General features: G+C 50.9%; 1 protein-coding gene across 7 annotated transcripts in view; it reads right to left on the bottom strand.

Annotated features, from left to right (window-relative positions):
• Positions 1-756: 756 nt before the first annotated feature.
• LOC146300479 (uncharacterized) overlaps positions 757-12,728 on the bottom strand; it is a 33,213-nt gene continuing 21,241 nt past the window's right edge. The window contains exons 21-35 of one of the 7 annotated variants that reach the window (XM_084702778.1): positions 12,429-12,659; positions 12,006-12,200; positions 11,633-11,842; positions 11,345-11,545; positions 10,932-11,111; positions 10,527-10,715; positions 9,685-9,887; positions 8,780-8,854; positions 8,631-8,669; positions 7,941-8,003; positions 5,951-6,130; positions 1,565-1,693; positions 1,207-1,326; positions 1,025-1,108; positions 757-878 (exon numbers count right to left, since the gene is read on the bottom strand). In XM_084702778.1, coding sequence (XP_084558904.1) covers positions 849-878; positions 1,025-1,108; positions 1,207-1,326; positions 1,565-1,693; positions 5,951-6,130; positions 7,941-8,003; positions 8,631-8,669; positions 8,780-8,854; positions 9,685-9,887; positions 10,527-10,715; positions 10,932-11,111; positions 11,345-11,545; positions 11,633-11,842; positions 12,006-12,200; positions 12,429-12,659 — 2,129 coding nt within the window. In that variant the 3' untranslated portion in view covers positions 757-848. Of the gene's footprint in view, positions 879-1,024; positions 1,109-1,206; positions 1,327-1,564; positions 1,694-3,652; positions 4,526-5,950; positions 6,131-7,940; positions 8,004-8,630; positions 8,670-8,779; positions 8,855-9,684; positions 9,888-10,526; positions 10,716-10,931; positions 11,112-11,344; positions 11,546-11,632; positions 11,843-12,005; positions 12,201-12,428; positions 12,660-12,728 lie in introns of those variants that run through there. The other 6 variants (XM_084702795.1, XM_084702787.1, XM_084702805.1 and 3 more) reach the window with 6 other exon arrangements.

Raw genomic sequence — 12,728 nt, 5'->3', positions numbered from 1 at the left:
GTTTACTTGGCTGGTTGTGGAAGAGACAAAATATTTTATTAGTATTTGACCTGAGCAGAGAACTAAGCCAAACTGCAGTCCAGATTTAAGTATGAAACACCTCAGTTCAATACTTCATGGTGAGGTATATCATTTGAATAGAAGTCCTAACTGCTCATTAATCATAGTAAACATGTAAACAAGGAAGGAGTTCCCTTATAAACAACCCTGTGTATTGAAATACGGTTATTTCAATTCAAGTACTATCATTACTTATAAGCCCCCCCCAAAGATTGCTTTTAATATAAAACCAGCCAGTAAAATGTCTAGAAGTACTGACAAAAGACGTGAAAACCAATGGACAAGATGGTGTTAATAAGCATTTTTTAACCAAAAAGGGACAGAATCATCTTTAAACTTTTTTCCATCTACAAAATAAAAAAAAGTTAAAATGGTGTTTTATACACCAGACTGAAGATATGAGACGAGTGGTCAGAGTAAACAAGAAGCCACGCGCGAGTTCTGGAAAAAAAAACCTTTCAGAACACACACAGGACAGCACCGTGGAAACAAAGGGTTCAACGGCAATCATGACGCTCCACACAAGTGTGGAGGTCTTCGCCTCCAAGGGCTCAAGCTCTTGCCTGTCAGAGACAGTGTGGCGCCGGCTGTTTCTGGGTGACAATGACGAGTTTCTTCTCCCTCTCAAGGTGGCCGGCTTGGTTTGTATCAGATCCATAGGGCTTGTCTACTGTGAGGCCTGAGAGGGTGGGGGGGCTGGGGGGGTGGGGGGGGCTCTGCTCACAGAAGCTGGAGGTAAGGGGGTGGGGGGGGCAGTTGAAAGCAAGGCCAGGTGACAGGGAGTCAGATCACATGCAGTCCGCTCCCACGTCACTACCCTACAACACACAAAGGAAGAATCAGTTACAACCAAGAACCGTCAGATACGTCCGACGACAATTCACGTCAAAGACCTCACGGTCCTCCGCGTCCACAGATTAACGGTCGGGGTTCTTCGCGTCAGACCTGATGTTCACCAGCGTACCTGCTCTTGGTCCACTGTCTCCGAGTCTGCCGTGATGACGATTCTCTTCTCCACGCGGGTCTCTGAAGAGCCACCCTTCACCACCTGAGGCAGAGCAGAGAACACATCCCCATGCAGGATGTCAGACCAATGCCACGAGGAGAAGAAAGGTGTTTTTTTATGGAGATTAGAGTGTTCCTTACCTTGGAGATGTGGGTGGTTGTGGTGGTGACCGTGGTGCCACTGGTGGTGTCTGAGGTGATGGTCTGCATGCTGGCCAGGGACACCCCATCTTTGTCCCCGTCGATCCCATCAGTCGCCACCTGAGAGGGAGGGGGAAAGACCCGGAGTTACGGACGAGTACCACCCTCCCGAACCAGAAACGTCCTCCGGGCCAACCTCAGCTTCCTAGTCCAATCGTCCTAGACTGGACTGATCTTTAGCCAGGCCAGCATTGCTGACCTCCTCACAGTAAGAGGAACCAGGAGCCACAGCAGAGGTTGGGCTGTTGGGAAGTGTCCAGGGTGGGGGTGTGGGAGAGCCGGGCCATGGAGCCCCTACCTGTGCAGACTCATAGGTGATAGTCTTGCTCTGGGTCTGGACAATGGGGACGTCCCTGGTGGTGGTGCCAGCGAGGAGGGAGTTGGACGAGTCTGAGATGGTGACTGTGTGCGTCTGCACCAGGGGGGGCTGTGGAGGGGAACACACCCAGGGGAGGGGGGGGGTCTTACAGGATCTCCAGCAGCTCTCCCCCTCCCCGTTCAACACACACACACACTCATCCCTCCAGCCCAGTCATCGGTAAAAACCCTCCACATGCACCAAAATCATCCCCCTCCACCACCACCACTTCATTTATCCATTTGTTGATTCGATCCCAGAAAGGTCTCGAAAGGCTACCGTGAGTGCCATGCCGAAAACACTTCACACCACCCACCACCAGAGGGCAAGAGAGGAACAGGGGGGGAAAGCCCTTCCCACAAAAAAAGTCTGAAAATGATTCCAGTCCCAAATCAGTGTGAAAGAGAGGGAGTGAGAGAGTGAGGCGAGTAGAACATGCAGGGGTGAAAGTAAGCCGGTACTGGCCGGTACGCCGTACCAGTAAGAAATGTCTTCCCGGCACGCCGTACCGGTAAGAAATTACGACACACGCACAGGCCCGTCGCGACAAGGCAAGCAAAACCAGCAATTGCTTGAGGCGCCGAGCTGGCTTGAGGCCCCTAGACAACGACTGGTTCAGAATAAAATGCAACGACAAACTGTGTGAGCGCCCCTTTGATAGTCAATGCAGTAAAGTGCAATGACACTGTTATCGGGATCCCCCTCAAGGGGCCCCTCTCATGATCTGTTCTGTTGGCAAAATACAAAACCTCGTCGGTCGGCAGTAATCATGAAGCGGAATTATGCTTTTACCTTTTCTGTTCTGTTCCACTGTTCTGTTCTAACTATTCAGCTAAAAAATTAATTGTTGAGATTAAGTGTTTGCAATTTATTCATAATCAAAAACAGATACAGGTGGGTTAAAGAGTGATATTAAAGTGATAAGAAGTCCTAGTGAATGCTTGATAAGTATACTATAATACAGTAAATAAACAAATAAATAATAAATAATTCGGCTAAGTGAAATTTTCGGCGCGCGCGCATTAAACCTGTATCGTAGTACCACCAAGACATTAAAACTACTTTCACTCCTGAGAACGTGTGAGATAGAGAAGTGGTAAAGGAGTCTCCAATAGCATAGAAGCCCATCACCTGAGTTGACAGTACTCGCCGCACAGCGTGCGCACTCTCTGCAGCATGCTGTAATAGTTCACCCATGCTGCTGACCGCAGACCCGTGCCCGGACCGAAGATTCGTCCAGAGGGTTTGGCCCCAGCCTTGCCCTGCTGGGTCTAGCCAAGGTGCAGGGGAGGAGGAAGCCACCAAGTGAACCCGACCGAGGCCAAGCGGAGCTGAGCTGAGCATCACCAGCGCTTTGACGGGCGGAGGGGGCTACCTTGAAACAGCGAATGACCTGGGGACCACCGCCCACGAAATAGGAGGCATGAGAGGCCCCGGCTATCTGGACAGACTGCTCCAGGCTGGGGTCTGTATCCTCCTCCCCCTCCTCATCCTCCACCACCTCCTCCTCCTCCACTTCCTCCAGGGCTGGGCAGGAGGGCTGATAGGGGTTGTGGAGCCGGGCCAGTTCCACCTCAACGATGGGCACCAGGTTGTTCCCAGAAACCACACCCTCGTCCTCCTCCCCCGACTCCGCCCCTTCAGGTGCATTGCGGGACTGAGCCCCGTAAGGCCCACCGGCGTTTGGGGTCACGTTGGGGTCGGGGTGAAGAGCCCCCCCCACACTGAGGCCGGCCTCCTGCCCTGCCCTAGTGGGGGACTCATCCCTTACAGGGGTAAAGCATACACTCTAAAAGAAACACACACACACACACACATACAGGTAATCAGTGTGTGTGGGTGCATGCGAGTATGAGAAGGTGAGATTCACGTTGGATGATGTCGATGGGAAAATTGACAGAGCAGAGCGGTACACAATCCAAGCCTTTCCAATGTAGACAGTTGTTCAACATAGCCGGACAGATTGTTTTATGCAGACAGCTTCTTTCAAAGTTTTATACAGACAGCTTCTTTCAAAAGAAGCAAATGTTGTCATGTTCACCTGAAAGGTCTTTATTATGTTGGTCAAATTTGATTGTTAAAAGGTCATGCAACAAGATGATAAAAGTGATATGTTTTCTTTCAATAATAACTACTAGTGAATACTGAATAGGTATCAAATGCGTCCTCACAGTGACTTATATTGGATCATTTTAGCAAGTTCTTCTTTGCAAATGTATTGCCTAACCTAGTCTTGTGAGGTTTGGGTGCCACATTATATGATTGTAGGTGACGCTCAACATATTGAAATACACAACGTGATTCTGAATGTTCATTCAAATGAGTTCCAGACAAATCACAGTGTTACTGGTCATGCCACCAATCACGTGTTAACCACATTAAGGAAGAAAAGGTGAGACAATTGGCACGTCTGATGGATTGTGTGTACAAAAACCATGTACTGCAATTGACACCTGCACCCAAAAAATGTTTTTTTTTGTTGGTAAACTGTCCAGTAGAAAAGTCAATTGTGACAACATCATTGTCAGACAACTCAAAATAATAAAGTCCAGATCGTGAAAAAATAAAGAATTAAGAGCAGAGCGGGGTTTTTGGTCGTACGGAGTCCTTCAGACTAGCACAAGTCCGTCACAGCTGGGGGGAAAACCCCGTGAGCGAAGGTGTGACTCCAGAGCCAGAACCAGGCCGCTTCACCAGGACAGAGGATGAGGATGAAGTGGGGGAAGGGTGCAGCGGTGACGTTGCAGAAGAGGGGAGGAAGGAGAAGGAGGAAGTTGATGGGCAGATGACAGGGTAGGCCACGCCCCCTCTGGTCCTGCCGGTCGGGACAGGCCCCGCCCCCACTCAGCTGCGCTTGGAGTAGAAGTCGAGGAGAGGCCCGCGAGGGAGGCGGAACACAAACTGAAGGGGGGGGGGGGGGGGGGGGTAGGAGAGGAGGGGAGGTGGAGAAGAAAAAGCGAGGGGAGAGAGATGACAGTTGGAAATGCTTGAAATGACAGCGGTGAAAGCCCGTACGTCCGTTCTTCTTTTGTGCGCCTGCCGACAGTGTCTTGTATGCACCTCCTAAACCTGCTATGCGCAGAGGCACCCGTTCTTCAGACTGTCAACAGTAGCTCATCCAACCACTCCCAAGCATACCAAAAACCATGCGCACTTGGGCTTTTAAAGGGGAGGTTGTCAATGGATAGGCACGAATGTAATTTGGGTCTCGGTGTCATTACACAGCTCGGTATGGAGATAGCTAAGCGGCTACAACAGAGCATGCTAATAACTGGTTGAGGTCTACCCGTATCAGTTTGGATTCGAGTGTCGGCGATGTCTTACGCGTGCGGCGCATGCCTGTGTGGGCTGGTGTTAGGAGAGGGAGAGCTGGGGGTGTACACGGACCCCACGAGGCGGCTGAGAACGAGTGGCTCCTTCCACACTCCTAACGAGGGGGGAGGACGGAGGGCAGGCCTGGGGACCGAGGGCCAGGGCAGGGCATCGAGGCATCAGGCAAGGAGGCAGGGGAGCGTGTGGGGGGCAGGGGGGAGAGATGAAGAGGGAATGGGGAGAGCAGGTGACAAAGCTTGATAGACAAGGAAGAGAAGAGAGTATAAGCACACCGGTCGGCCTCCCCTCTCCTCCTTGGGAAAACGTACAGAGGCTGGGGAGGGGGGCTCATCTGCAGGTCATGCAAGGTCAAGGTTGTCTGTCCACCATGCGTGGAACGTTAGGTTGAGGCTCAGAAACAACCAGCGAGGAGGCGGCTACAGGGCTGGACTTCCTACAGGAAGGAGGAGGAGGAGGAAGTATCCAGCTACATGAAGCTAACTCGGCGACTCAATGGGTAGTAGCAGGTGCAGAGGCACCTCTAGCATCCCGACCCTTCGAAAGAAGCTTCTCAGTCCGTTCAGCAGCATTCTATAGACATGCACCTGCCGTGTGTCACATGCCGAAACCACATGAACGTCCGACGTGCACGTGTTAATGATGCACATGCTGACAAATCTAAAAGCCGGGCTCCCGAGAACGACTGGGCCACAAAACATACAGACAGAGAAGAAACAAAACGTGGTCATGTGCCGCCCTCGCTTGGTCCGTCCAAACGAGAGCACCGCACACAGACTCAAGCAGGAGTGACAGCCATCACGAGGGGCCAGTGCAGTCTTTGGTATTCAACCCATCACATCCACCCGGGTATAGAGATACCGTGATGTGATACCGGGACGTGTGTGCTTTACCAGAAACTCAGGGGCTGACACAAAACAAAACTGAAAATTGACTCTGAAGTGAAAATGGCCTGAGGAACGCTCGTGGGTCCAGAGGGTGGAGGGTCAGACTCACCCCGTCTGCGCCGGCCAGGGACTGGCCGTTGACGCCCGCGCTCCGGAAGGGGGAGTGGGTGGACAGGCGCTTGTCCCACTCGCTGGGGCGCTGCTCGGGGACAGACTGCATGAAGTTCCTCTTCAGCTCGCTGATGCTGGCGTGGTGCCTCAGCAGGTCCTCCTGGGGCTTCTCAAACTCCTGCACAGAGGAGGGGGAGAGAGAAAGAGACAGAGAGAGAGAGACAGAGACAGAGAGAGAGACAGAGAGAGAGACAGAGAGAGAGACAGAGAGAGAGACAGAGAGACAGACAGAGAGAGAGACAGAGAGACAGACAGAGAGACAGACAGAGAGACAGAGAGAGAGACAGAGAGAGAGAGAGAGAGAGAGAGAGAGAGAGAGAGAGAGAGAGAGAGAGAGAGAGAGAGAGAGAGAGAGAGAGGAGGGAGGGCGGGGGCAGGGCAGTCAAACAAAGGAGGGATGGCAAAAAGGAGGAGAAGGAGCGGAAGAAGGGAGGGGGAGGTTGGGAGCACAGGTGTGAGGACGGATGACAGACGGGTTAGCAGTGGGAGAACACAGAGACAGAAAAAACTAAGGTCAGACTTTCAGAACACATCGTTTGTATATTTACATATATCTGTGTGTGTGTATATGTATATATGTATATACACACACAAATATATATATATATATATATATATATATATATATATATATACAGTATGTTTGATTAATGATTAGACTGGCTAATTTGGACAAAGCAGCAGGGAAGTAACTTTGCTGGTTGATGCCTGTTGAAGCTAGTGTTAGAGCAGGGCTGGGCTGGGCTGGGCTCTTCCAGGTATGGAAGGCCAGATTAAGGCCTTCATAGAGAGCAAGAGCAGGGAAGGACACTGCTGTCTTCTTCTCAGTGCTACTGCAATGACGGAGCGTATGTTTAGTGAGCTCTAAAGGGGGGGGGGGGGGGATCATGAGGCAATATGCAGTGGTTCGGTGGAACTAGGGAAATACAGGGGGGGCGGGGGGGGGGGGGGAGTTGATTCACATTGATTATAAAAACAGATTCACAGCTGGATTTGCTTCCGGATAGATCGTTGTGGGCGCATAAACATGTAGCATCAGAGCTGGCAGACAATTGACAAGATACAGCATACACATCACAGAGAATGACAGGTGAAGTTAGCAGACATGACCCCTCTGAGGCCGGGGCTAATGGGGATGGAGACGTGACAAGCAGCAGCAGCAGTAACAGCAGCATGGGAGGGGTGACCGTCATAACTTATTCATTAAACTGCAGAAATATATGACTGGGCAAAAACACCATCCGGGCTTGTCTCATTTATAGCGCTGGGGCTAACCTCAAGCCCAGGGTTTAGAGGCACATAATGCTGGGCCTAGTCTGGAGAGTATACCGGGCAGTGTGAAAGGTTTACCGCCGGGCTGGGAGTAATGATGAGATGTGCTGCTGATGGGATGGCAGGGGGGTGGGGGGGGAGAGGGGGGAGGGGGGAAGAGCAGGCAGGCTAAACGAACAGACCAGCTCGACAGTTTCAGAATGGAGCCCATTCACCTTGCATACTGGTGCGGAACCTGCACAGGAAAGGCTTTCAAAAGTCAACGATGAGGCTTTTTAAGCCATGCCCTTGCCCATTCATTCAGCCGAGCCGGGAGATAAAGGATCTTAACGGGACCTAACGATGCCACTGCCGTAGAATGACAGCTTGTTTATGGTGCTAGATGGATACATCGTGTACAAGACCACAATCCCAATCATATACTTTGCAAGCAGCTCAAAAACGTTCCCCTGAAACAAGTAGCCATGTTAGAAGTTAATGGCGCCACGCACAAAACGAAATGATAGGTTATGCGGCCGAATCAATCTAATAGCAAAATCAAGGAGACCAGTGTCAAAAGTGAGAATCGGGCCACATGCAAAGCATACTGCACAGCAGCCATTGAGACAGAGCAGGAAAACATGGCGCGAGGAGCAGAGATCTCGAAGGATACCAACCTCCAACATTAAAAGGCTATGTCTGATATAAATTGAGTCACCCTCAATTCTCCTAGCTCTTTTCTGTGAAAAACGAAAGGACAAACAGAACAAACAGAACAAAGGGTGGGTTTCAGAGATTTCCATGTGTGACACGACAGTGTGTCCCAACCTGGACATGCATGGTTACTGTTTAGCACACAGACATGCACTAGAGTAGAGTAGAGTCGAGGTGTCTGCATGCAGGGGCCTCAGGGGCCCCCCAGGGGGCCCCCAGAGAACAGGAAGGAACCCTGGGTGAGCGAGGCAGGTGACCCGGTGACCTATAACTACAGTCGGTGTCAAGACGGCATTCAGAAGAGTGCAGTGGTGACAGTGACAGCCCTCTGGAGATAAACATTAGTCGTCATCTACAACAGTTCAAAACCTTAAACCAGTCATGTGTTCAACGGACGTTCCATGGTTTTCAAACGTGCAATGACCCATTTCGAAAACCTCTACCAAAAATAATTAAACACAGGCTTAAGTCACTTCCTGTGCCTTACAAACACGAAGCATTGTTCTAATGGTTTTTCTACACGGCGAGGGGGGGTGGGGGGGGGAGAGGAGGGGGTGAAGATTAGTCTGACGGATGGACAGGAGGAGTCGTGTCAGGATGAGCGGATGGAGACACGATGGAACTAAAGCACAGCCAGGACTGCGGTATCTGACCTTGCGCATTCGAACCTGCTCCGTGCTCGTCTCCTCAGACTAGCGTTCCCCCGGGGGCGAAGAGGGGAGAGAAGGACACACGACGTTAGCATCCTCCGCTAGCTTCTAGCCGCCGGCTGCACGCTAGCTCTGAGGTATCTGACACTAACCTGAGGCCAAATCTCCCCATTGGTGGGGGCCGTCACCGTGGAGACGGCCTCGCTCTGCTGCCTCGCCGCTGCTGTCTACAGCAGCAAGAGAGACAGGTCACACAAGCCTAATACTGATGTCGCCGACACTTTTGAAATGGTCGCCGACGATAAAAAAAAAAAAAGTGTCGCTCAGGCTGCTGCATTTATACTTCGGCAAACACATAGCTATGGTTACATTGTTTACGCTTTGTAGCCTAGGTGATCGATCGGAGAAAATGGCTGTGGCTACTTTTGAGAGGCATTGTAAAGGTGTGGATATGTTCTAACTTGCTCTGCCAATCTCTCCTTTATTCCTTCCATCTTAAACAGCTGTTGAGTGTTCTCTGAAAATTCAAAACAATGCAGTCAACGACGCGTGCCGTCTATCTAGCCAATCACACTGTGACGACATCAGCGCCAGTAGAAATTTCTCCTGGTAGGCGACACTTTCAAGCGACGGTTAAAAGGGTCGACCGTGACGCCATTTCTGTCGGCGACCTTTTCAAAAGTGTCTGCGAAGTATAAATTGGGCTTAAGACACAGAGGACTGGGATACACTCAAACCCCTCAGAAATGGGCAGTCCTTGCGATAGCCACAGACTGGCAAGTGGACACGCTTGCCTTTGTACGAATCAAACGATGGAACCAACCTACCCCAAAGTACTCTTACTCGTAGCTACACGCTAAATACTCTCTGTAGGCCATTCGCTATATTCAACATGCAAAGATAACAGTTATACAGCATTAGGTTACACTCCAATTCTATTGGATAGTAATTCTATTGGATAGTAATTGTATTGGATAGTCATTGGTGCTTGAACTCTTCAGGCCAGTGTGTATGTGGGGGAGAACGTGCGATCCACCAAGGGGCGCAGCTGCCGTACCTTGACCTCGCCGTCTGGTTTGGAAGGCTCCACGGCCTCCACGGTGACCTCCAGCTTGCGGTCCTCCGGGCGCCCGGGCCTGCTGATGGGGGTGGAGGTGTGCGGCTGCTCCAGCGGGGCCATGGGGATGCCGGCCTCCATCAGGGCGGCCTGGGAGAAGACCGGGGCGCTGACGGGGCGGGCGCCTCGCTGGGTGCTCACCCCTGGGGGACAGAGAGACGGAGAGAGGGGTGAGGGTGGAGATCTGGAGAGGCAGCGTTGGGGCGGCGGGGGAGGGGGCAGTCCACGAGCGTTGGGGCTGTCCCCGACCCACTGGCCGGCGGGGTCGGTCGGCCGGGTTTGAGCGCGCGCACAAACAGACGGGCGGTCGCGACATCTTACCTCATGTCGGACCCCCTGAGCGCACATACGGGGCCCGCGGAAGCATACTGTACCTTCTGGGCCTCACAGGCGCCGGAACGTTCTGTTTGAGAGAGGCTAGCGAGTGGAGGAAGGAGTGAGCTGGAAGCAGGTGCCCACAGTTGGGTGAGCAACACGGCATGGTCAGCACTTCTGTCTCAACCACGGACGCACGCCGAGAAATTGTCCTGACCCACTGAGTTAATTAGCACAAGCTTGAGTGTGGTGAGTCAATGTTCCTACGGCAGGCTAAAAATAAATTCAACAGTTCTGCAATAAGCAGGGCAAAGCATTCACCCAAAAAGGTCATGGGAATCATTCATGCTGAAGAATAATTCAGAAGACCAATTTAGATGTTTTGGTTTTAATGTTTAGCTTACGATCGTTTTTGTGTTATTTCGCAGCAAAGCAATGGTCACAACAAACTCAAGAGAGTTGGGTACCTGAGTCAACATCCAGCAAAACAAACCAGTCATCCACCACCTCTCTCTGTGCTTGTGGCTGCCTTTCCTCCAGAATTCTCTTCTCAAACATCGGTCTTTTCTCATCAAGCGCTATAGGTCTGGGCTCTATGGTTGCAGCTTTGACCATAGGTGGATGGTCTGGGAAAATCTGCAAGCGCTTTTGTACAGCTATTGGACACAAAACAAACAATTCTCAGTGGAGGAATCAGTGGATATGAATGATATGGTACATGTTAAACAAATGATGAAGAATACAATATATCTAGTCACCATCATTCATACTTAGTTTTTATTACGGGATGACAGGGCTTAGAATGTTCTCATGGTTTCCATGTGGAGCCGACTGATCGGGAAGGATTCTGAGGGTATATTCTCTAGGAATACCTGATTCTCCAAGGGCAACTTCCAGCAAGATAAACCAATCATCTTCCACATCCCTCTGGGGCTGAGGCAGCCTCTGTGTGGGTATCTCCTGCGGTATCTCCTCTACTGTGGTGACAGTCTCCCACACTCGCGGCTCTGGGGTTCGAACTCCGGCAGTATAGCCAGGTCTGACTTCACTCACTGACACAGAAACGGCAAGGTCAGACTGAACCATTCTGAAGAACAGATGTGCTGCTGACGAAGATTCAAAATGCTGCTTTCATGAAAAGACTTTGGGGGTGGATTGGGTTTCGGGGTGTTGATATTTAAACTGAATAATACATTTGTATTTGATTAGAACATTTGAGACAATGTCTTAAGGCAATATAACCATACATGAGAGCCACAGTCAACTTTGGGATAATGGGAGGTACCTTTAGGAATCTTAGGAGGTTCCTCGCGGATAGCTTCGAAGAGCACAAACCAATCATCTCCCTCCTCTCTTTCTACAGGTGCTGTTCTCTGCACCGCCACGACCTCAGGCTGATAGCTTTCCGCGGCCACCAGCACCCTCTCCTCCTTCCACTCAGTCTCCTCAATCACCAACGTTCTCTCCTCCACAACCTCTCGTGCTGCTGCGAAGGTATAACTGATTAGTGTTGCTGAGGAAAAGAGACAAGGTGAATCGCCGAAGAAAACAAATGGAAGTCAAATCCTAGCACCTGGGACAAAGGTCATCGTCTCCACGGGAACACGGTCCAACAGGATAAACCAATCGTCCTCCACTTCTGTAGGTGTTGATTGGGATACAACCCTCTGCTCCAGCTGAATGGTCTCTTCCGCTATCTGCACTCTCCTGATTGGCTTTAGGTCTACTGGCCCCACCTCATGCTGGACACTCACTACAGCTGGAACCACCGCTGGTGCAACGGCTTCAAAAAACGACAACAATCAACTTATCTGAAACATGGCAAAACCACAACAGCAAGCGAGCCAGGAGTAATGTTGCCACAAGCTTTTCATGAACCTCAGATGCTAAGATCACGCCAATTTACTGGAGGCCAATTGGGGGGGAAGCGTTGAACTGTAGAATACCTGATACTTTAGGTGCAACATCCAGTAGCACAAACCAGTCATCCTCCAGCTCTCTCAGTGGCTGCGGTGGTCCAGTCTCCTGGGGCTGGGCCAGAGGAGGTGCCACAGTCTCTTGAGGTAATCTCTCCACTTCTACCGTGGCTACTCTTGGTTCTGGTTCTATGGTTGACATGACAACAAGCTCATCCAGACCAACTGGTAAACAAGGAAGAGAAAAGCCTTCAGAGACGGCAGGGCGAAATGTAGGGTTGTTGCTAGGCTGCTCGCTAGGGAAAACCGGTATGCTGATTTGTCACATTTGAGCCATAAAGATCTAGTTATAGATGCTTGGGTTTGGAGATAAGGAGACAGTACTGTTTTTCCCAAACCGGGTGAACGAGACCCGTGTTTTGCAATAAGCTCCGTTGTATTAGCAAATGTTACCTGGTGGGACCACAGTTGGTTCGTCGCGGACAGCCTCAAACAGAACAAACCAGTCGTCTCCTTCCCTCCTCTCAGATGGGGGAGACCTCTGGACTGGTGGAGACTCCGTTTGGAAGCTCTCGTCTACAATTTGCACCTTCTTCTGTATTCTCTTCTCTATGGTGACAGTCTCCACCAAGGAGACGGTCTCAGTCACAACTCGAGAGACCTCAACGCGTTCCTCAGGAACGACTAAACAGAGGCATGAACAAAACGTCAGACTTCTGTATTCTGTTAGTCAGCAGGCCACACACACACACA

The sequence above is a fragment of the Hypomesus nipponensis genome, chromosome 2 (assembly GCF_054491055.1).
Source record: "Hypomesus nipponensis isolate SF chromosome 2, ASM5449105v1, whole genome shotgun sequence".
In the NCBI taxonomy this organism is placed as follows: domain Eukaryota; kingdom Metazoa; phylum Chordata; class Actinopteri; order Osmeriformes; family Osmeridae; genus Hypomesus; species Hypomesus nipponensis.
The sequence above is the reverse complement of the archived record's forward strand: the minus strand, read 5'-3'. Positions and strand labels throughout refer to the sequence as shown.